This window comes from Dermacentor variabilis, chromosome 4, assembly GCF_050947875.1.
Source record: "Dermacentor variabilis isolate Ectoservices chromosome 4, ASM5094787v1, whole genome shotgun sequence".
Lineage (NCBI taxonomy): Eukaryota > Metazoa > Arthropoda > Arachnida > Ixodida > Ixodidae > Dermacentor > Dermacentor variabilis.
The window spans coordinates 211,716,455-211,741,120 of NC_134571.1; the positions used below are offsets into that span (position 1 = coordinate 211,716,455).

Below are 24,666 nucleotides of genomic sequence, written 5' to 3' on the forward strand. Positions count from 1 at the left end.
GCCCTGTTCGTTGCGGACGGCATGAACAAAGCAGAGCTAAAGGTGTGCCCCAAAATAACATACAATCATGTAAACTCCTCCAAGATGCTGAGGATGCGGGTAAAGGTTGCCACTCAGATATTTAGCAACTCCGTGGCTAAAGGAATTCTTTTCTACGCAAAGAGAGGCGTGCCTCGTTTAACTAATGTTGAGCCGACGGTCGAGTTCACGCTCTTTTTTAATGATCTGTTTGACGCTTTAAACCGGCGGTTCCCCGCAGAAGGCTTACAACTGGAATGCAAGGATTTATGTGTTCTAGAATCTGCATCCGAATGGCTGGACTCGTGGGAGCAACAGGTCGTGAGCGGTGAAATCCACAAGGACCTTTTTTTGACGCAGTCAACCGCCGAAGGGCCTACGCGTGACACTGAAATCTGTGCGCGAACTGTCAATTTACCTGCCGAAGGACTGCGGCTTCAAGTACGTATTGACAGCGAAGATGAATCAAGACCCGCTGGAGCGTTTCTTTGGCATAATCCGGCAAGCTGGTGGTCAGAATGAGCACCCAACGTTCCCCACATTCCTACAGCTGTACCGCATGCTGAGCTAGTGTTCTTTGGTAAAACCGCCAAAGTTTGGGAATTGTACGGTGCCTGATAAAAGCCAAGCCGCCGTTGTGACTTTGGCTGATATCAGAGAGATATATAAGGGGTCAACAACGCAACGTGCAGGAAAGTTGCATGAATTGAAGCAAAGGCTTGAAGGGCTCATCAATGAAGGAAGCTGGGAGTGTGACGACGTTTTCGATTTAGACGAGCCTGACGCAGATGCAGCTGTAGTAGACTGCATTGTCTATTATGTTACAGGGTTCATGTCAAGAAAAATTCACAATGGAACAACCTGCTCCATTTGCAAGGATGCTCTTGAGGGAAAAAAAGGTCTCGCAAATGTGTCCGAAGCCAATCTCGTGAACTGCAAAACCAGGGGCTGGCTCAGGCATCCAAATATGCACCTCTTTGACTTCTTCAAATACACTGAAGAAAAGCTCGCTAAGTATGCAGGTCACAGGGATACATACGACAAAACTACTGACGCCGTGCTAGACAATTTCCACTTCACGTTTCCTTGCAGTACGCACAAAGAAGAAATGCTGGCGAAGTTGCTGCATTACTATATATGCCTACGCATGCATCAGTACTGCAGGCAATTGAAGAACAAGCCTGGTGCAAAAAAGAGCCATGACTTGCGCGAAATGTCAAAGCTTGTGTGAACACGACCTCTTCAATGAACTGAGCATGAACTTTCTTGCTTTTATGCATTCCGTGTGCTTTCATCGAACATATTGGGACTTCTGTTATTGCTTTTTTACTTAAGCTTCTAAAATTCAATCAATAACTGTGAAGAAAAAACACGTGTTGATGTGATCTTATGCTAAATATGCATAGAAGAGCAAACAGATACGACTGAGGCTTTTGAGCAAGTGATGCGAAATAAAGTTGATTAAAATATTACATGCGTCATTAAAAATATGCGATTGCACGGGCTGTCGCAATCGCGTATCACCTCGCAATTGCGATTTCCCGCGCGATCGCACAAGTAGCTGTTTTAAAGTCCTATAACACCATGTAAATACCACCATATTGCTCAGGCCTTTTGTCATTCAGGCAATATATATTTATATGCAGCCTCCACCAAAACTGAACCACAAGCCGGCAATCATTCTTCTGCCTGATTTGTTTCATACTGCATGTGAAGTGCAATTTGCGGGATCACGTTGATGCCATCGTATTGCTGAGGCATCGACTTGCATTATTAAGAAAAAGTAAGTTATATGCAATCTCCAGCAGAACGACAACACGCTGGTACCCATTCCTCCGCCTGGTTTGTTTCATACTGCACATGGATTTCAATTTGGGTGTGAGACTTTGTCGGCACCGTGCAACTCATTATTAGCATTGTTCAAATGCCCAGGTCTCACAGTAAGTACAAACTGTTCGAAAGTCGTTGAAAGCACTGCGTTGAAACGGAAAGTTTCAATGCCTTGAGCAAAGTGCTTCTAACATCATGAGCGGGGCACAGTGACAGGGCGTGCGAAAAGCAAAGCCAAAAGGGCGTCAGTTTCTCGCGCCATCTATCGGCGCTCCCTAGAAGCAGAACTTTACCGCGGCGCGCCCTGTGACGGCGTCTTCTCACCTAAGCTACTTCTTACACCGTGGCCTAGACTAATTACTTTGCTAGTCAGTCCCGTGAGGCATGCAATTCTCAGTAACGCCAAAAATGGCTGAAACTTTTGCTGCCACCAACTTATTGGTATGTACAATAACTATATTTTGAATGAGCTTTTGTAATCAATTCCTAGAAGTGGCACATTGTCCTTGCTATCCCTGCGTGATAACTTGTTCTGTCACCATCCATAGGTGACAATGGTGACGACGCTGGCTCTGACAGTCGCAATCACTGCGAACACTGCTTTGTATTTTATTTCAATAAGCAGGCGATATTCAAACCAATTTTCCGAATATTCGGTGTCTGAAAGATCGGTTGCTGACTACAACTGATTGGCAAAGCTTGGGTTATGGAAAACCAATAAAGCACCTCGTAAAATATTTGCAATCTAGTAAACATAACTTTCAGGCATGTTTCTCAATGAATACAGGCCACCGAGTGTGCAGGTCATGGTGCAGGGAGTCAAACAACAACGAAAGAAAATAGAATAAAGCTTAAAGCTAGACAGGTGGAGTGCAACAATGAAGAGCACACTTTTGTATCTATGCAACCCCACCTGCATGGTTTTTTGACCGCAGTATATCCTAAATAAAACTTACCTAGAAGAGACAGAAAATACAACAATATAGAGCTAGAAAACTGGGAAGAAAGATTGAAAGGAATGGTCCTATGATATAACTTGAGGGGCTAGGGCAGGCTGTCTCAGAGTGCAAAGCTGTAAAAGTAGATTTACCCGACAAGATGATCTGTGTGTAGCATGTAAAAATACTGCAGGGACAACTATACACATCTTGTTGGAATGTCATAATATAAATCTAAACAAGGATAAATATGTGGTCAGCCTCCATGAAGCCTTGGGATTGAAAGGCAAGAATGAATGGGTAAGCATATAATGGCAATAGACATTCAAAGAGATGTTGTGAATATTGGTGGTACATAGGTGGAGGAAAAACACAGTGATGTCTGATAAATTTTGCTATATAGTCTCAGAATATATAACTATGGATGTATTACAGATATCAAGGAGCTGGAATATCTAACAATGGTAAAGACACAAAAATTTGAAAGGACCCTGAACCACCCCTCGGGCTTGGTGAAGTAACATAGTCTGCGGGTAGCATACGCTGCTGTAAACATCTCAGCCAAGTTTTTCTGTTGTACGTGGTGCGTGGAGATCGCAAGCAGATCGCGAGGTCACTTTTCTCTCAAACACTCTCTTGTTAACCAAAGGCCCTGTCCTCACTCTCTTCTGGATGCTTTATTTTGTCATTCCTTTAGACAGCTGCTATTGGCCGATAGCCGACATCAAGCTGCGGTCAGCTACACAGCATAGATACCATGGCCACAGACATGAGTCCACTTGCTAAGCGCACTGCAGCTCGGTGAAGACATCCGCATTTGGCTTACATTGAGTATGTCATAGGCACCAAAGGTGGAAGTCGTGGCGTCTACGTTAACATCCAAAATGAAATTTCAGCTGCATGCCACAATGACATTTAGAAAACGGAGCACTGTTGGCACGCTCCACTGTGCCGTAGCCTTCGCAGTGCAAGGCATTGGAGACGGAACAGGAGCACAGCGGAGGCCATGGTTGATTGCCAAATAACTTCGCTTCTGCTGAACGCATTGAAGTACTTTTTGCTGTAATGTACTTCTGAAATAGCCTGTTTTCGCTTCAAATGCCTTTCTTCACTTTGATAAAAAAACTGGTTCAGGGCCCTTTTGAGTACCATATGCTGGAATGTTATGGCACATGCAACCGCCTTACTTAAAAGTGCAATTTGTTTATAATCATCATTGGCATGTTGATAACAAGGATTATAAAAAGACACAGCTTTGACACGAGTGTAATGGCAAATACAGCAGAACCTCGTTGATACGATCCTGTGACTTATGTTTCTCCCGGCACCAACGTTTGCAATTGAGAACACAAAAAGTGGCCTAATACAGACTTGTTTTCTACCGGTTTATAAGTTCTCAGAAAATGCAATCCCCAACGTTCAGTACATCGCCAGACTAGGATCGCATAATATGTTTTCCCGTCGCTAGATCCCGTGCAAGCGAGAAAAGGCACGAGGTGTGCGCAGTCGAGAATAGTAGCCATCTGTCGCCACAGCAGCCTCTCCCATCATACTCGCCTGTCTGTCTCGCGCGAAAATGCCAGCATGCCTTCAGTTTCCCATTTTGGTGCCAGCAAATTTCCTCCAGCTGCACGCTGCATTCACAGCTATCACCACAGGTGCTGTTGCGATAAGCATCTTCACCTATCTGTTCCACAGCATGTGGGGCGTGGTGCCGTCGGAAGCGTACTGCACACTTTTAACCCTTTGAAGGTTTTTGCCGTACATGTATGGCGGCGATTTTCTGTCCCGCAAGGTCTTTGCCGTACAGGTACGGTTTCGATTCTCCGTTTGAAATTTCACGCCAAAATGACGACGCGTGCTCACTGGGAGGTGCTACCACCTCTTAGGACTTGCAAGAAATGTTTGAAATTTGTGCTACCTTCTTGGGGACATAAACAGAACTGATTTCTAGCTTCAGCGCGTCGCGCAGACTGCAACAACACCCCTTTTGCGGTTTTGGTTCCGCCGCATGATCGCAACAGAGGCGCGCAAAACGTCAGTTTTTTCTTTGTCGGCACTCTCTTGCAGGGGTGGTGGAAGTTGATTTCTATCTTGATTGGCGCTGCTCTTAACTTGTTTATCACCTCCGCTTGCGAGCTATTCTCGCTCTCAGCGGTAACGCGCTTTCGCGGTTTCGGTTCCGCTGCCTGATCATAACAGAGGCGTGCGAAACGTGATTTTTCTCTTTGTCTGCATGTTCTTGCAGGGGCGGCGGAAGTTGATTTCTATCTTGATTGGCGCTGCTCTTAGCTTGTTTATCACCACTGCTCGCGAGGTATTCTCGGTCTCTGCGGCAACGCGCTTTCGCAAGAGGGTGCCTTGGACCTCTGCCCAAGGCAGCCGCACGCAGAGAAGATGTCATGTGTGCGCCAACACAACTCGTCGCTCCAAGAGGAGAACAGACATGCATTTTAGGTGTGCAGACTGCGATAAGGTGCTGTGCGTAGAACAGTGTTTCAAGGGGTACCACACTCTGAAATACTATTGAAAATTTTGTAGTTCTGAGCGATGCCGACACCAAAATACTGCTCCTAATTTTTTTTTACTATTTATTCCCGACTTTATACATTTTGTACATTCAAGATCCGCAATAAAGTAATTTGACCACCTGTGAAAGTTTTTTTCAAAATAATTCAACCCTCAAAGGGTCAAACTCAAACGCGGCGCTGCTGTTCCATGCTGCAGGTGGCACGAACTCAACGTCAATCGTGTTGCAGTCAGGTGGCATCATATTCCAGTGTTGCCCACAAGCTCGATTTTGTTTTGGTTTCACAAAGGAAAGTGACAACATGCGATTGAATGACAGAAGTCACTTGGGAGCTACGCAAATCAGCGTCTTGTGCCATTTGCGCCGAGTAGGCACGTGAAAACTTCCCGCCAAAGTGCCCCACTTTGAAAAGGCTGGTGACCCAGGCCGACTTCGAGGAATGCAAACGAAAGCTTGCTGAAGCTGTGAAAATGGCAATGTGCATCTTGGGTGGCTCGGCGCCCATGAGGGCGGCGTGCATCAGCGTCTTGCGCTGCAACGGTTTGTGCAACACTTCACATTACGTAGATGCCAACACGTAGTGTTTCCACTTTTCGTTGCGCAAACACGGCGGTGCATCGTCTCCATCGGGCGGCCCGGCAGAACAACAAGCCTCAGAAATCAGCACAACGGCCTCCAAGCGCCCTGTGCGTTTGCGCATTTGCGCGTTAAGGCACATCAAAATTAACATAATTTAGGAGCCTTGCCAGAGAGCGTTGTGGCGTCGTGCAAGTGAGAACTCGCGTCATGCCGAAACTCGGATATAAAAGATGCCAGGTGTTTAGCTTAGAAAAAAATCAGACATCGTTCGTGCTATTGAATGTGACACGAAAAGTCCATGCCGGCACGCAACATGGGTCTACTGTTGACTACGGTGTGTAACATTTGGAATGCGAAGAAGTTGCTCGGCAGTGCTGCCGTGACTGCGAAGACATGTCGGCTACGAAGTTCGACTTTTTGCCATCGTTGCCTCTGTTGTTGCCTAGTGTGATAAGGACGACATGGAAAGCGACACCACGGGCGATTCAGGCCCGACAGTGGCAGAAGCTGCGCATTACGCCAGCCTCATAAATGCACTCGTCGCGACGAGAGCAGCACCCCGCAATGAAAAGGTATCCCACGACTTCTGCAACACTACCGCGCCTGTGCACGGAGAATATGTAATGCCAATGAGGAATCTGCCATGCGAGTGTTTGCCGAGAGGAGGGGGCTGGTTGAAAAGCTGGCTCAGAGCTTCAGAAAGTTTGAGGCCGCTGTCGTCACTGCTGGGCTGCTGCGGCATCGAACGAAAACAACACGTTTGTCGTGCGAAGTAAATAAATACTGCATGTTTTTTCCCCTTTCATCGCACTCTCTCCAAGTTCCGTGTTTTACAGGTAAATGGCTGATCATCCTATTTCGGTTAGGCAGTACTACCGTTTAGTATGTACTTTTTCCAAGCTCCTGCCAACTATGGTTTAACGAGGTTTCACTGTAGTAAGTTTTCTGTCACATTTTTTTCCAGAATGTATAAATGAGGTTCTACTGTACTGCCTCGCCTACTTAAGTGTGTCAGCCACTTTGGTTTGTCTTGCCAGACAAAAAAAAACATGAAGATGCTACCAACATGCTGAAACACTAACCCAACCTTGTATGTGAGGTAGGGAGTGACTTTGACACTGTGTAATAACTTGGGACTAAAAAATAAAAGGCCTTGCCTTATACTCTAATCAACATGGTAACTACACTGGAGATAAAATGTGAAAGACGTTAGTGAAAGAAGGAGGAGAGGTATTGCAAACTCACCGCACATGTGTCACTGACCTAGAAGTGCGAAAACAAAGCAAGCATTAGGGGAGCCGCAAAACATGCAGGCGTTACTGCGAGCAGGCACTGCAGACAAAGGTGTAACAATGCTACATAATACATGCTTGTAGTAGTACAACCAATCAGCAGCAAATAAAGGGGCAGTCATGAGTTGCTGCACAGAAGCCATGCATGACATTGCACAAGGCCAGAGGGGGAAAATATCTAGACCAAGAGCGAGTATCAAGCATAGCTACAGCATAACTCACTTAAAGTAGTTGGAGGCTTCGTAATAATAGGGTCTAAAGTAGAGGGCTGAAATTATAGCAAAGTGGTTGATCATGTAGAACAAGATTTTGTACTGACAGACAAGGGAAGATGTCTGCCAACACAACCTTATCCAACCATAATGAACAGCTGCAATAGTGCGAGTACAGTCTGCTTACTGCATTCCCTGTTGTGCCTGGTTGCCAATTGGTTTGCTTGAACTATTGACAATCTTCCATTACAGGCAGAGTTTAGGGGACAGTGAGGTGTTGAACACATGTTATCTCCCATTGAAAATGCCTATTTTTGGCCTGCCCTAGGAAGGTTTTCAAGCAAATAATGGCAGCTCACAATGTCTGATTACGATATTTACTCGATTCTAACATGCAACTTTTTCTTTCATAACAAAATTGAGCCAAACGTGATCACGGCCTTCGTATGGTTTGCTGCATAACAAGGCTGCACGGCGAAGCTGAGTTTAAAAAGTGTGCAGCATAATTTGTTAGAAAAGCAGCTGCCACTGTGACCTAACGTATTAACAATAGCGCTAAAGGCTCCATGTCGCAAAAAATCCGATGTCAGCGTTGGACGCCACTTGGCGAGACATCATTCCAAACCACAACCAAGCAGGACATCCGCGTGGCGCACAAGTTGGCATACAAGAAAACATAACTGTTACGTGGAAACGCAAACACAAACCCCTTTTCCAGCACTTCTAACATACATAGGGCAGCCGTAGCCTCCAAGATTTGTGCACCAATCTCGGAGGCAGGCCATTGAGCGGTGCGCCTGTTTCTTTGTAACACCTCTAGATGGCGCTTGCCTCTGCCACATCACAAAGTGGTTACGAGTTTGTGGAGGACGGATGTGTGTTTCCAGGGCTCCGTGGCGGCGATGAAAACTTTTTTTTTCTGCATGCCTTGAGCTTGCTTTCGTTTTTGATTTGCTGATTTTGGCTAGTTTTCATTTTTTTCTTTTTCGTGTGTGCGGGTATGTTTCGTGCATATTTGGTTTTGCAGGATAGTCGGAGCGTCCTTTCACGAAATGAGTTTCAGCACATGCAAGCATGTACAGAACGCTTACGTAAATACCTTGGAAAATATCTACAGAGGTTCTACAGCTGCCTTAATTCTACATAAGAAAAGCAGGAAGATACCTATAAAGAAAGGGGCCACATAGGGAGACACAATCTCTCCAATGCTATTCACTACTTGCTTGGAAGAAGTATTCGAGCTATTAAACTGGGAAGGCTTAGGAGTAAGGATTGACAGCGAATATCTCAGCAACCTTTGGTTTGCCGATGATATTGTTCTATTCAGCAACAATGCAGACGAGTTACAAAAAATGAATGAGGACCTTAACAGAGGGAGTGTAAGAGTGGGGTTGAAGATTAATATGCGGAAGACAAAGATAATGATGAATAGCCGGGCAAGGGAACAAGAGTTCAAGATCACCAGTCAGCCTCTAGAGTCTGTGAAGGAGTATGTTTACCTAGGTCAATTAACCCTTTGAAGGTTTTTGCCGTACGGGTGCGGTTCCGACCCACCGTTTGAAATTTCACGCCATAATGAGTATTCACCGGGAGGTGCTGCCACCTCTTAGCACTTACAAGATGCGTTCGAAATTGGTGCTACCTTCTTGGGGAGATAAACACAGCTGATTGCTAGCTTCAGCGCATCACTCGGACTGCGGCAACGCCCCCTTTGGCGGTTTCGGTTCCGCCGCTTGAGCGCAACGGAGGCGCGCGAAACGTCATCTTTTTCTTTGTCGGCACTCTCTTGCAGGGCAGTGGAAGTTGATTTCTATCTTGATTGGCGCTGCTCTTAGCTTGCTTATCAGCACTGTTCGCGAGGTATTCTCGCTCTCAGTGGCAATGCGCTTTCGCAGTTTCGGTTCCGCCGCATGATCGCAACGGAAGCACGTGAAACGTGGTTTTTCTTTTTGTCGGCACGCTCTCACAGGGGAGGCGGAAGTTGATTTCTATCTTGATTAGCACTGCTCTTAGCTTGTTTATCACCACTGCTCACAAGGTATTCTCGCTCTCTGCGGCAACGCGCTTACGTGAGAGGGTGCCTCAGACCTCTGCCCAAGGCAGCCGCACGCAGAGATGTCATGTGTGCGCCAACACAACTCCTCGCTCCAAGAGAACAGACACACATTTTAGGTGTGCAGACTGCGATAAGGCGCTGTGCATAGACCCATGTTTCAAGGAGTACCACGCTCAGAAATACTATTGAACATTTTGCAGTTCTGAGTGATGCCGACACCAAAATACTGTTCCTAATTATTTTTTACTATTTATTCCAGACTTTATACATTTTGTACATTCAAGATCCGCAATAAAGTCATTTGACCACCTGGGAAAGTTTTTTTCAAAATAATTCAATCCTCAAAGGGTTAATCACAGGGAACCCTGATCATGAGAAGGAAATTCATAGAAGAATAAAAATGGGTTGGATCGCATACAGCAGACATTGTCAGCTCCTGACTGGAAGCTTACCATTATCATTGAAAAGGAAGGTGTACAATCAGTGCATTTTACCAGTGCTTAAATATGGGGCAGAGACTTGGAGACTGACAAAGAAGCTTAGAAGCTTAACAAGTTAAGGACCGTGCAAAGAACGATGTAATGAAGATTGCTAGGCATAGCGTTAAAAGAGACAGAAAGAGAGCAGTTTGGATCAGGGAGAAAATGGGTATAGCTGATATTCTAATTGACATTAAGAGAAAAAAATGGAGCTGGGCAGGTCATGTAATGCGCCGGTTAGATAACCGTTGGACCATTAGGGTTACAGAATGGGCACCAAGAGAAGGGACTAATGTAGTCGAGGACAGCAGAAGACTAGGCGGAGCAATGAAATTACGAAATTCGCGAGCGCTAGTTAAAATCGGTTGGCGCAGGACAGGGGTAATTGGAGATCGTAGGGAGAGGCCTTCCTACTGCAGTGGACATAAAACAGGCTGATGATGATGATGGTGAAATAGTAGCTTGGAAGTCACAAGCCTATTTGCTATTAGTGGTTGTAGTGCGTGTGCATTGGTATTGGGAATATTGCTTTAGTAATACAGCGAGAGTGTGGCCACGTGTTTGAACATGTATCATACGTTTAATCCGTGCAGCATTTATTGCTTCTAAATCATTGGTGATAATTACTTTGCAGCATTTTAAGGATTTAGATTCTGTGCATATCGGCATTTGCTAGAAGGCACGTGTTCTGAAAGTCAGTGTTTGTATTAGAAAAAGCCAAGTGCAACACGTGGCAAGAAAGACTGTAGAGCATGCAGAGTGCGCGGGATCCCCCACGGTAGACGAGGGGACGGATGAGAATAGAGAAGAATTAGAGTCAATCGGCAGAAAATGTGATGTTGATGCTAGGCTGAAGAAAATGGTGGCTTTCCAGGATGAGCTTGTCAAGCAGGTTGAGGAGCTCAAAAATGAACTAAATATTCAGTGTGATGCAGGGAAGGTGGTGGAGAAAAGACCAAGCAGCCAAGGAAAAGCTGAACAGGGCCGCCATCGTGAATGAGGATGGTTGTGACAGTGGAATGCAGCCTGCTGATGTGAGAGGAGAGGGACTGTCAGCAAAGCATGTGGAATGCGTGCAACCTGGGGAGGGGGTAGCGGGAAAGAGCTGCACCTACCTTGACACGGCAACAAAGGAAAGCAGGAACGCAGGGGTCATTGCCCCTTGTCAAGTCCAAATCGCACAGAAAAAGATGACAAAGGGAAGCAGGGAGAGGCCTCGGCAGTAGCAGAGAATGAAAGGGCGATTATCACCGGCGACTCAAACCTGGCCACGAGCTCAGAGGCAATTGTAGAGAGGGTAAAAGGTGACAGAAGAGTGGTGGTAGGTACATTTCCAGCACAGACACTGGATGCTGTCATGGCGTGATCAAAAGCAAAGCTCACGGACACAATCTTGCCATAGTAGCAGGGGGCTAAACGACGTCCTAAACAAAAAAAGGGACAGAATTAGCCCAGCGCTTGGCAAAAGGGTAGACAACTTGCACGAGCTGTTTGCTCAGGTGCTGACTGTGGTGTGCACGGTGCCGGAGGTGCCTGTACGTGACAGTTACGTACAAAGAGCCATAGTGGCTGCTAATGAGGCAATATGGAAAATGAGTCAAGAGAATGTTTCAAGGTTGTCGAAGTAAACATGGAAGTGAGGAGGTGTGGTGGTTTTGAATGAGACGGGATCTACTTCAATTACAGGCTTGTACGAGAAGTGGGCTGGTGACTTGCTGGTCGCACAGTTGCTTTTTTTGCATGGCCCACGGGCAATCAAAGGAGGCCAGTGTAGGCAGTAATGAAGAATGTCCCCTAGGGGAACCCCAAACAGTGTCGCCATCAATAAGAGAAAGGAGGAAAACAAGAAAGCGAACTTGCCATGGAATAGGCTACATAAACATGCAGGGCGGCAGAAGAAAGGAAAAGTGGGTAGAGATTGAGGAGCAGTTAGAGAACAAATAGGTGTGTATGTGGTTACAGAAACGCGCCTTAGAGACTCGCAAGAGCTGCCAGTGATTGAGAATAATGTTTGAGAAGGGTGCAACAGAACTAAGTCAGAAAGAAAGGGAGGGGGAGTTGGAATGCTCATCCATCAGGGAAGCCAAATGCAAAAGAGTACATTCAAAACCTCAACAGAGTCTTTGGTTATCATGTACAATGAGTGGAAAGAAAACTTGGCTGGGCATAATGTATTTGTGGTCTGGAAATAATTACCGAAAGAAGAATCAAGAGTTAGTGGAATGCCTAAGTGCCGATATTGAAGGCTTCGGGAATGATGCCGAAATTATCCTATTAGGTGACAACAATGCCCACATACAGGATCCAGATGGCTATACGAACAACAGGAAGTCAATGCTAGATTGTTATGAGCAACATAACCTCTTTGTTGTGAATACAGGGCCTAAGTGTGACAGGCAGATCACGTGGGAAACCGGCAATCGACCATTGATTACTGCCTGGTGACAAAAGAAATCCATGATAAGTTAAGGGAAATGGTTGTTGACGAGGAAAGGTATAGCAGCTTAGGGAGTGACCATAAATGCATCATTTTGAACATGGCATATGTAGCTGCAAAGGAGAGCCAGAAGCACAGAATGGCCAGTTGACATTTGAACGCTGTGCAAATAGCAAATATAGTCACAAGGTCTAGGAAGAACTTGGCAAATGGCCCAGCAAAGAGTGGGAATTTGGTGAGCTAAGCGCAATAACGACAGAAATATGCAAAGAGAAGCAACATGTTAGTTGGAAAGGAAAAAAGAAACAAAAAAGCTGGTGGAACAGCGAAATATGAGAAGTGATCGCTGAAGGACAGAAAGCATCACGAGAGCACAGGCAGGCAAAGGCGCAGTTGCCGCAGGATGGAGTAGCCAGTAAATTGGAAATATACCGGGAGAAAAAATATGGTTCCAATACAGGCCTTCGTCCTGCAGTGCACAAAAAATAGGCTGATGATGAAAAGCTCGTTAATTTAAAGCTAGTTAATTCAAAACCCAGCTAATTCGAAAAATCAGACGATTCGAAAAATCAGACAATTCGAAAAATCAGACAATTTGAAAAATCACGAAAAATCAGACAATTCGGAAAGCCAGACAATTCGGAAAGCCAGACAATTCGGAATGCCAGACAATTCGGAATGCCAGACAATTCGGAATACCAGACAATTCGGAATGCCAGACAATTCGGAATGCCAGACAATTCGGAATGCCAGACAATTCGGAAAGCCAGACAATTTGGAAAGCCGGACAATTAGGAAAATCAGACAATTTGGACAATCAGATAATTTAGAAGATCAGATAATTCGGATTCATCCTCTGGTCCCGGTAGGCGTGTGCATTATTTAGTCAAACTCTTGGTAATTCAGATGTGGCTGCACATCACTTAATTCCGAAAACTCTGGGAGATCAGTGAGCACAGAGCACTGCAAATGCAAGACATAAAAGAACAAAAACGGCACTAGCATTCAACAGAAACAAAGTGAGGCAGTCCAAATCACCATAGTCATCAGTGGAAATCGTACGTAAAAGACGGCAAGATTGGAATGCTTCATCACTATTCGTGCCTTTAAAGCTTTTATTCTTGCGTTTACCATCACGCATAACACTGCGTCGACTGCAGGCGTTCATAACTGCGTAGTTGCCATCTATGATTGTGTCGATAGTGACCACGATTTCATACGCAGTTGTTGCAGGAACCAGCAGTTCTCTTTTGACTAGGTGTGTGTCGGCCCTGTGCCTTCAGAACAGCAAGGTTGCCGTCCGTGATCGTGTCGACAGTGGCTGCGGTTTCGTTCACAGAGGTTGCAGCAAACAGTAGTTTCATTCTAACTCAGTGCAAAGCTGTCGAGAATAAAGAGCCCCAGCTGCACTGTAATGGACAGATGATCTGTTGACGACCAGGTTCAACAGCTAAAAAATTAACGGGATGTGCACGCAATTGTGAAAGGCACATCTCAGATGAAGACATGTGCTGCTGCCACACTGGGAAGGAAGTCGCAAGGTATTCGCCATTGCGAGCGCTAATCAGTCACGAGATGACCGAGAACTGCTGCTTCCACACTGCTTTTGTGCAACATAGAAAGAGGATTTACCGATTCATTCAGTAAATAAAAGCAGGTTGGCGTAGCATGCATCTGTTTATTTTCTTAACACCCTCGGTAATTTGACACTTGGTTAATGAGGAAACCTTTTTTCGGTGTTGTGAAATCTGTATTAATAAGGTTTTTCTGCAATTGCGAACCACACTTAAACTATGGGATAAAGAGCGGCTACATTGACTCCTTTATGCTTAAGGGGGACGTGGCTTTGAAAATCAACTTCCTTATTTCTTCGTCGATCTTGATGAAAATTGGCACAAATGTTTAGAATGTCTCCCTGATGGTTCCATAAAAGTTTCAGAGCGATATCTTGTAAACATTTTATTGAATTTTATTGAGCAGAATTTTTCTCTCTCTAACTTTCTGGAGAGCTTGGGGAACTTAAGAAACGTCATAGATGGCTTGTTAAGTACTGACTGCATAGCTAAGTGCGTGGTGAAGGTCGTGACATTCTTGATTTTTTTTTTTTCGCAATACAAATTTTTCGGAGTGTCATTTTTTATGTAACCTTCACATCAAGCAAACTTTCGGCGTAGACATATAGCCATATCGTAAACTTAAAGGGACCCTGAATCGCTTTTGACGATTTTCTACAAATGTACTGAGTCGTTAGAGTAGGTCCTTCTGATAATTCATTGACACATCTAAGTGCTATGCGTAAAGCGTGTAATTTATTATAAAGTTTTGAAAATGCACATCGCTGCCAATCGCAGCACACTGCTCGGCGGAATTTTAAGCCGCCCCTACCCATATGACAAAAATCACCCATATGACGTCAGTAGGGCGAGCTATCCGATTGGCTGACCAGGACGCATGATCGATAATTTTTCCACCTTTATGGTAAACAAATGATCTTCGTAATAGTTGGAATGTTAGTTTATTTGTTTTTATAAAAAGAAAGTAACATAAAGAGAACGCACAAGAACAATTTTTCAGTACACTTAAGCACTTCCGGCACACAGCAAGTGTCATCTGCTTGTGTTACAACATACTCCATTTTGACGAGAGCTCCAAGGTCAGAGTCGGTCTCAGTCTTTTCGTGAGCACTATGATTTGACTTTGTTGCCTTGTGGAGTGCAAACGTAGCGACTGGCAATACGTCAAGCTCCGACATCGTGTCCCTGTGCAAGGCAGCATACGAGCGAACTGGCTGCTGCACATCGAACTGCCGCTATCCGATCGGCGCCAGAATTTGCGCGTTGGTGGCAGTCACTTTACACTGGAAGAATACTAACGCAATATCGTTTTGTGAGTCTGGTATTAGGGCAAACGCAAGCGTAAGAGGACAGGGTCTGGCCGCTTGACTGTGCCGTAACAAGATGAGCCATGAGATGAGCCGAAAGGCAAACGTGAATGGTCTGCACGATGCAGCTACCTGGTGGCACAGAGCTCAACCATACACAGTAGCAGCAACGAAGTGTATTCTTCTTTGCTGCTGGTGTATTTTTCACAGGAGTGTAATCATCAACACGTTGTTCTTATAAATGTTTAAAATGTTTTACACTTAATTAAAGCAATATTAGCGCTTTGTTTGGTTGGTTAAGCGCTGCGCCAACAAGTGTCTGGACCGTGCAGACCGATCAGGCCGCTCACGTACGTCTATGCTAAAGTTCCTTCATCAGCTTGAGTTTATGCCTCCAGTCATTTGCCGAAATGACCAGCTTGCCTGTAGTTACCGGAATACGAGACACGTTCGGTGCTAGGACAGAATGCTTGCAATGCACGCTGCTTCGATAGCTCTTGCTTGAGGTCGACGGCCACGCGGCTAGCGGAGAGGTCTCGCGCGGGCGGGGCGGGCTCCAAACCAACCGGAAGTGGACGATGTGACGTCGCATCGTGACGCAGAACCAGTGAAGGTGGAGCTTAGCCCCGCTCGCTTGGCGAATGAGTTGAGGAGGAAAAGCATGGCTAGGGAGGAGGGTAACTTCTAATCGCTTGTAGCTCCATTAATACGCAACGCTTCACTTAAATTGGGGTGCGGATGTAATACTTAAGCTGTACCCTACGTGTCTACAAAATTTGTCCGAACCGTTTCAGGGGCCCTTTAAGAAGAGTCAAGATAAAGCTAGAATGTCACGACCTGCACTGTAGCCCAAGGGACATGACCAAAAAAAAAAAAACTGAATAAAAATATGCTAAACGGTAACAAAGAAATCAGCTCCAGAAACTGAGTAGAAAAGCAAAAAAAAAGCAGTTTTGAGAAAATGGCTCTCAAAGTTTCACCTTCTCTTCAGTTCACTAAAAGGCACCAAATCTGTATTCGTTGAGGTGTTTTGTGATGTGGGGCTTCCTGTGCATATGGCCACTGGTCTGTTGTGCTCCCCCCCCCTTTCTTTTTATATGGCATTCTTTGCTGCTGCAACTCTACAAAGAGCATGGTGCCTGGGTATCAAACGAAGTGACGTGCAGAACTCTGTGTGGGGATAAATATAGATCCAGTGTTGTACCTGCAGGCTGCCTGATTGATAGCAGCCTCCAGTACAATCAGTAAGGTATTTTTTTTTTATTTGGTAGAATTGACCATGTTACTGAATGAAGGCATAGAGTGTCGGCAGCCTTCCAAGTCATTTTTACTTGACAATGGCTGCAGAACTTAGGATCAGAGAGCCAGTTATGCAGCTGCTAGGTGCTTTCTAGAATTGTACTTTTGTACAATGCCTCGGTCACTTCTGCAGCCAGGTGTCTGTGCCAGTCCAAAGGGCTTAGTGGACAGAGCTCATGATGAGATTCTCTTTATGAAGGGGTGGTATGATAGATATTGTTACGAGCTATCATGACAATATGACAATAGAGTGAACGTGCAATATGCTTCGCTGCGGGTCCGAGGTGCCAATGTGTGAAATGCCTAGCCGCAGATAGAAGTGTCCGACGCACAAACTGCAGTCCGAGGTGCCGAAGCGCGAAATGCCTAGACGTGGGCTCGAGTAGTCAACGCTTAATGTGCTTAGTTGCGCAGTCGGAGGCACAGATGCACAAAATGCTTAGATGAGGGTCCGAGAAGTCCACGCGCAATGTGCATGATCGCCGAGTCGGAGACTCCCTATGTGCGAAATGCTTAGCTGTGGGTCCGAGGATTGCGTGCACGATGTGCTTAGTCACAAATTCCGAAACAACGAGTGCTGAAAGGCTTAGCCGCATGTCCGAGGATTCTGTGCGTGAATCTTGGTCGCGAAGTCCGCGTCACCGATGCTAGGAATGCTTAGCTGCGAGTCTGAGACGTTTACATGTGTAGGTATCAGCCACGCTACTGCGATTTCCGCGTAGCGCCCATTTTGACACGTCGAGATTACGGCGAGTGGAGACGGCCAGACTTGTGAGGTGCAAAGAGCTGAGCAGACGACGCGAGTGACTGACCAATGGCGAACTGCGCTGGAGCCACATAACGGCCGCGGCCAATCGCAGACTCCAGCATGACCTTCATTCATTTGCTTTTTGTGTGCTTGTTTCTGTACAGAGGAGATAGGTGAAGAGCAGATTTGAAGATGGAGAAAAGTGCTTTCCAATGAGACCAAGATGGCTGTGTTCGGTCGCACCATTCCGGAGATATTCTGGCTTGAAAAACGCTGTTCTTTCTCGATTTCCGTGAGATTTTTCGCCAGCTTGGCTGGCAACGAATTTTTTAGAGCACTTCTATGTGGTTTACAGTGATGATATTTGGGAATCAGACAGAAAAAGAGTTACAGAAACTGAAAATGTGATTTTCAAAAAATCTATTTTTTTTTGGCCATTTTTCGCAATGTGAAAGCCGCGTCCCCCTTTAACATGTTAACAGTGTTAAGAGCGTGTGTGACACAGTGCTGCACTACTGCACATCTTCCTTAGTAACCAGAATTCCTGTTATGTTCTGATTAACAGGAATTATTTATCTGGTCCCTCGAGGTTACGTTTAACAAGCTTCTACTGTATATATTATTCCAGAAATGGATTCAAGGTGCTCTAGCTCCAAAGAAGCTGCCATGCCATTACATGGGTAGTGATTGGTACCAAAGTAAAAAAATACTAGCTGTCATGTCACGACACACAAGCAAAGGTAAGAACCAAGGAGAATTGGCACTCAAATAAATACAAGTGCCATCCTTGCAGAAGTTTATACAGTGCTTGCAATAAGTAAATCTGACTAGTACACGCAAACTTGAATATGCATAAAAATTTGAACTGCATGCGAAAATCTTTCCTGGCTGTCTACTTCTACGTCTTTCTCTCACCCCCAAAAAACACTGCAGCTTTTTAGCTTTATTTCAGAGAAATCAGCTGCACTCTGTGGTAGCAATGCATTGTTGAGGTTTTGTCAACAAAAAGCGCCATCACACAGTCTGTTTATATACAAAGTTGAAGATCGTGTAGCCCAGAATCTTGCCTGCATATTCTGCCGTTCACACACTAAATGTAGCACCACTGCAAAAAAGATCTGTAAACAGCAAAAGCTGACATCCAGTAAGCTGCTATAAAGGAAGGCCAAACAAGTTCTTCAAAGAAATGATGCTGAAAACTGCAAAAAATATTTGTTGTACAGGAAACATGCTAGATCTCTCGCTCAGTGAGGAGGTTGCTTTCCCATTTAATGTAAAACATTACGTGTTTCACAATCACGACAACTTGTGTTTGCAAGTGCAAAAATGCTGGAAAATAATTGTGCGCCATGTAAAAAAACAGGTCAAGATTGCCAAGGTTCTTGCCCACATCTACAGTCGCACATGTGAGCTCAAAGTTGCAGGCATAAAAGTCATTAGAAACGTCTTTCTCCAGCTTACAGTACAAAGAAAAATTACTTCCGTGTTTACAAGTCAAAGTGTAGTTCACCATAAACATAGGACATAGAAGCATAGAGGAGCAGAGTTTTATGGCATGGCACCCCCCCCCCCCCCCCATTCGACTAGTCACTTTCAAGCATTCTGCCAGCACACTTTACATTTGGCTAGTCAAAATCAAGCATCCAGAATGCATTCACCTGGTCCGTCTTTGAGCTGGGAGCGCAATTAAGATTAGATATGATTCTGCTGCTCCAACTGCTCTGGGAGCAGCTGAATGTTCGGCTCTGGTATGCTTTCCCTGGCTCGAATCTCGAGAAGGCCCCGCACAGTTGAAAAGTCAGTCAGAGAATGGTAGGAACCCATTTAACATGCCATTACTTTTCAAGCTGCAGCTTCACAGCACGGCCATTGGCCAAGCCTGCCACCCAAAGCAAGAAGAGCCCAACCACTCACCGGCCTGTGACTGGGTGGCCGACACCTTGTCGGAGGAGACCGATGCGGAAGCAGGGGAGGCGCCCACGGCATACCTGGGCACAATCCGCAGCAGTGGGATCTGCAGGTGGGCGCAGATCTGGTTGCACACTATCACCGAGTAGTGCAGAAGGTCTGCCACCGAGTACACCTGCACACACACAAGTCACGTGTTAAAATACAGCGGGGGCTTGGCGTCCCGAAGCTGCACACTGAGCTGCGAGTCAGGAAAAGGCTCCAACGTCAAAAATACTGGGCTCGTACCATATCAACCGGAATGTAAATCAAGATATCTTCTTAAGAAAAAAGCAGGCTAAACTGACCCTTCACCTTCATACCGCGTTACAGATATTACCGTATTTACTCAACTCTAACACGCCCTCGATTGTAGCGCGCACCCGTTTGCCGTGACCTAAAAAAAGAAAACTCTTTTACATTACTGCGCACCTCATTTATTGTAGAAGTACAACTCTCTCTTATTTGGAAAAACAAATATTTACTCCCAATGCACTAAAGTTGCGATAAATAAAGTCACAGTTTCGCCCGAAAGGCAAAACATCCATTGCGATAGCAAATTAGTAGACAGCTATACGAAAAGAAAGGATAGTAGTTGTATCGCCCATATGAACTTTTAAACGTTCACTTACCAACGAAATTAACCAACTAAATAAACAAGCATGGTGCTGCATGGGCACAGGCAAACATGAGCACGTCTCACTCGATGACCATAGAAACTCTTTATCAAAACACTGGAGTAAGAAAGTGTGGTAGCAGAACCAAGCGAATCGACCTTTGTGTGGCCTCTCGGTTCAACAGGAACTAAGCGACGAGAACACAGCGTGGTGCACCTAGATGTGCAGAGTCTCATTGCAGATCGCTTTGAAGATGGGGGCCGCGCGGCCGTGCCGTGAGCAGCGGTTGCGGAAGTACACCTCTCCTGTTTGCGCCAGTCCCGCACGCAAGTTTCGGGAACTCCGAACGCCCTTGATGCGGCCAGATTTCCGTCTGTCTCCGCACCCGCGGTCACTTTCCTCTTAATTGCTACATTGTGATGAACTCGGCATGTCCTTGCAGTCGGCACTTCCATGATGATAGAGTGAACGGAGAAAACGGGAAGACGGACGGTGGACTAATTTACTTGAAGAAAAGAGCACTACAGTAAAGCGCTACAGAGTAAGAGTCCTACAGCGAGGCATGCTTCATTTTATTGGAGGGCATGAATTTGAGGCAGCCACTGACAAGCCATTCGGTGTAGAGCGCCCAAATTCTATCTTTCACCGGCTTGTTCAAAAAAACATCGAGCGGATGGAGCTGCGATGTCATGCCGCCAAGTATCACGATAAGGTCGGTGTTGCATGTAGCCAGCTTGTCCTTGATGTGCTGGTCAAGGTGGCACCTGAAGGCATCGAGCACAAGCATGCCCCGCAGACCCAAACTGCTACCCGGTCTTTTCCCCCAAACGTTGTCAATCCAGTCAGCAACCAAGTCCGTGTTCATCCAACCTTTTTCATTTGTGTGCACTATCACGCCACTCGGAAACACGATTCCTTTCGGGAGCGTCTTCCGCCTGAAGATAAGATACGGGGGCAGCTTGTGCCCATCCGCAGTGCAACAAAACGTTGCGGTGACTAGTTTTTTTGTAGCCATAAGACAAAATGCGCACTTGCTTTGCCCCTTTCTTTTCAACGGTTGTGGTGGCAGGCATGTCAAAGTAGAGTGGCATCTGATCGGCATTTCCTATCTGTCCAAAGTGGTAGCCGTTTCTATGACGCAACTTCAAAATGTACCACTGAAAACTGTGCAATTTCTCTTCATTTTCTTCTAGCAATTTTTGGCATGTCCCTGTCCGCCTTCCAAGAGAAAAGTCTTTTCTTTTCATAAAATTTGATAGCCAGCACCTGCTCGCTTTGAAGTCACTCCACATTAGGCCTTTCTGTAGGGCTAACTGCATCGCCTGTACTTTGAGCAGATCGGCCTTCACAGGCCACTGTGCCGCTCACTACTCTTGCACGTATTCTGCAAGCTGCTCTTCTATTTCGGCAAAGCAGCCCTGCTTCATTCCACTGAAACCCTTCCTTCGTGCTTTGCTGGCAAAAATAGTCTGTTTGCGCCAGTCCCGCACGCAAGTTTCGGGAACTGCGAATGCCTGTGATGGCGGCCTGATTTCTGTCTGTCTCCACGCACATAACTTTCTTTTTAAATGCGGCATCATGGTGGACTCAGCGTGTCTTCGCAGTCGGCACTTCCATGATGATTGAATAAATGCAGGAAATGGGAAGACAGGTAGTGTACCAGTGCCTGGTTACAAGTACAACATGGAGGTATGCACATGGAGGAAGCTACAGCAGCTAGGCTAGAAGCGCATACGAGGCGGCCATTTTTCAACTGCCGATGGTGATATGGTAACGCGGATTTAGGGTCGTACTCGATTCTAATGTGCATGCAATTTTTGGACCCGTTCTATCGGAAGAAAGGAGTGTTAAATTTGAGTAAATACGGTACTCAATTCATCCGCATATATCTTTCTGGTATACAGCACATATGGAGAACACTGCATCCTGCTGCAATGCACTGAAGTCGAAGTCTTGTCATATCATAAAGATACACAAGTGTCTTAGTATATAAGTCTTATAGCAAGAGGTCCCAAAGTGAAAACTGTTCGGGGGACCTCTATCAGTATGACATTGGTTGATTACAGGGCAGGCGAATCTGAAGCAGTTGGCATACAAATGATTAAAATATGTAACAAACGAGCAATACGAACAAAATACAGTTAAACCTTGATATAACACACTTCAACACAACGCAACTTTCTATATAACGAAATAATCAACCTTTTATACCTTCTTGTCCACAGAACATAATGTGTTCAGAACCTCAATATAACGAAGTGTTTTCAATGTAACGAAATTTCACTGCCTCTGAGAAGGAATACTGGGACAATAAATGGAAACTTCTGCAGACACAGATGGTCAAATGGTTGAATTACAAGCAGCTGCTTGCCAAACACCTCTCAAATCGCATGCCACGCAACCAAGAGGGACCACTGAAACAGAGCAGTGTCTTGTTTTGTATAGAATCCCAAGGCTGATGTGAGAGTTTTTTTCTCGGCAGTGGTGGCTGTCGGTGCGGCTGAGCTCATACACAGCCCGCCTGCCCTGTTTTAGAGGCAATCTGCCACATGTGCAAAGAGCAGGCGGGCCGAGATTGCATGGCATCATGCGCACGGTCTGTCCGCATGTTTAGTACTCCAGTACTTAATCTCCAGTTTCAGAAACACGCCGAAGGGAGAGGCAGACAAAGTGTTCGTTGCAGCCCTTTTCATGTTCCACTGTGGGTGACACTATCAGCCATGGGGGCAGAGTAGATGCAAAAGCATGGCTGCCTTCATCACTTCGTACTGCCCGATGTGAACATATCGCCGGCTTTGCATGAAACTATCTTTCGTCGCAGACTCAAATTCAACAAACTTAATTCTTTTTCTTATTGAAATTAGTTTTTCCACTTGGCTGATATATCGGAATACTTTGCAGACCCTTCCGTGTAAGAAAAATCCATTGGCGATTGTACTTATTTGCATAATAGGTTGGATTTTAATATAACGAAATTTCATATAAAGATGCAAATGGCCGATTTTACTGACTTTATTATACTGCGCTACATTAAGCACAAATTTAAATTATCAACAAGAAACATACAGTAAGACAAAAAAATTAAAGAACGGAAAAGAAGCAGGATATTTATCCTAGAGTTTGCAAGAAAGCACCTTTCAAAATACAGATTTATAAATTATAAAAAGATAGCAGTAGACAATGTACATGTCATACAAAAAGCACAAATATATGCAATATGTAAACACATTAGTTCTACAAGAAATGTCAGACTGTGAGAGGGAAGTATTTGCAATATGCAAAATCTAGTATAGAAGTTCGAATAAATGATCTTTCAAGCTGGTTTGAAGTGATGCTAAGGTTGGGCATGTTTTAATAAACACAGGCAACAGCTTTCAGGGGGTAATTGCAAGAAACAGCCCTGTCTGCTTGCCGTAATTTGCGTGAATTTTCGGCAATAGAGAATTATAGTGGTAGAAGAATTCCGTGCCAAAATTTGTGAGGCAAGATGACAGGATGCATTTAAACTCTGTTTCATTCATACGCACATGAAAAGTTATAATTCCTGGCCTAAATTACCCTATTTACTCGCATAATGATCGCACTCTTTTGTAAAAAAAAATTGACTAAAATTCATGGGTGCGATCATTACGCAGGTTAAATTTCCGGCAAAAAGAAAACAAATTTAATCTGACATTTGCTACGGGATGACAACAGGTCAACAAATAGGCGGCTGCCGCTGTATGTGGTGCTGGACACCAAAACAAAAATGGCAGCCAGCGGATCAAGCCAAATGCGATTTTTTTTTTCTCTCGAGTACATTAAGTGCATTAAAACAGTTTCTTCCGTATCAGCAATGAATAATATCGGCAAGTTTGCGGCACTAACGCAGCCATGTCCACTTTGAGGGGACAGAAACAGATGGGCGCACTTGGCTGCCAGTGACATAGGAACACATGGCGGGCATGCTGCGGAAACTGCGGCATTTGTCTTCCCTGCTATCCTAATACGGCCAGTTTCCGCTAAGGGTGGGTGAATATCTTAGCTCTGTTACAAACGTCGGCGTATGAATAGCGTACACTTCTAACGTATCAATGTAAACGTGGCTGCTATCATTGCCGCTTCCAATTTGTTGCGTGCCCCCGAGTGCAGATGAGAAGAAGCGAAGGCGCCTTTTTTGTTGTTTTTGTTGACCACAACCATTATAAAGCCTACACATAATAAAGGCAAGTTTGGTTGTATCTTTTTTTTTTTCATGGAAGTGCGGAAAGTGATAGGAATGAAATGGGGCATCTGCTTAATGTTTTGTGCGTGCAGACTGCTCGGTTTGTCTTGAAGAGTCGTTCGCATAGCATTTGACAGATGGTAAGAGCGATCATTATTAGCTAGACTTGGCACACAACATATCGCTGCGGCAAGTTCGGGGCGCGATCATTACACGGGAAATTAAAAAAATAGAATTTTGAAGACAAAATTTAAGGGTGCGATCATTACGTGAGTGCGATCATTATGCGAGTAAATACGGTATATGTCATAACTGCCCTTGGAATGTACAACACCACCGTTTTGAATAAATCAAAGTGAGACTGAGGGCCTTACTAGACAGACGAGCAGAATGATGTACTCGTTGATGAAAGTATTGAAGTACTGATTGAGGAAAAGCATGCCGGGACCCAGCAGTGCAGAGTCCATGTAGTCCATCTCGCTACGGCACATGTGCGCCACCTGCACGAGCATCGAATTAGGTGGAAACGATGCATACTGGCAAACAGCTACATTCATAGAGCATGTGACAGCACACTAGTACGATACCACTGATAAAGG

At 45.2% G+C, this 24,666-nt stretch overlaps 1 protein-coding gene across 6 annotated transcripts in view; it reads right to left on the reverse strand.

Annotated features, from left to right (window-relative positions):
• The window catches only part of bbc (choline/ethanolaminephosphotransferase 1 bbc), an 87,354-nt gene that overhangs the window by 16,546 nt on the left and 46,142 nt on the right, over positions 1-24,666 (reverse strand). For 4 of the 6 annotated variants that reach the window (XM_075690895.1, XM_075690889.1, XM_075690888.1 and 1 more), the window contains 2 exons: positions 24,442-24,567; positions 19,214-19,382 (listed from right to left, as the gene is read on the reverse strand). In XM_075690895.1, the coding sequence (XP_075547010.1) occupies positions 19,214-19,382; positions 24,442-24,567 (295 nt within the window). Of the gene's footprint in view, positions 1-7,140; positions 7,159-19,213; positions 19,383-24,441; positions 24,568-24,666 lie in introns of all 6 variants that reach the window. The other 2 variants (XM_075690894.1, XM_075690893.1) reach the window with 1 other exon arrangement.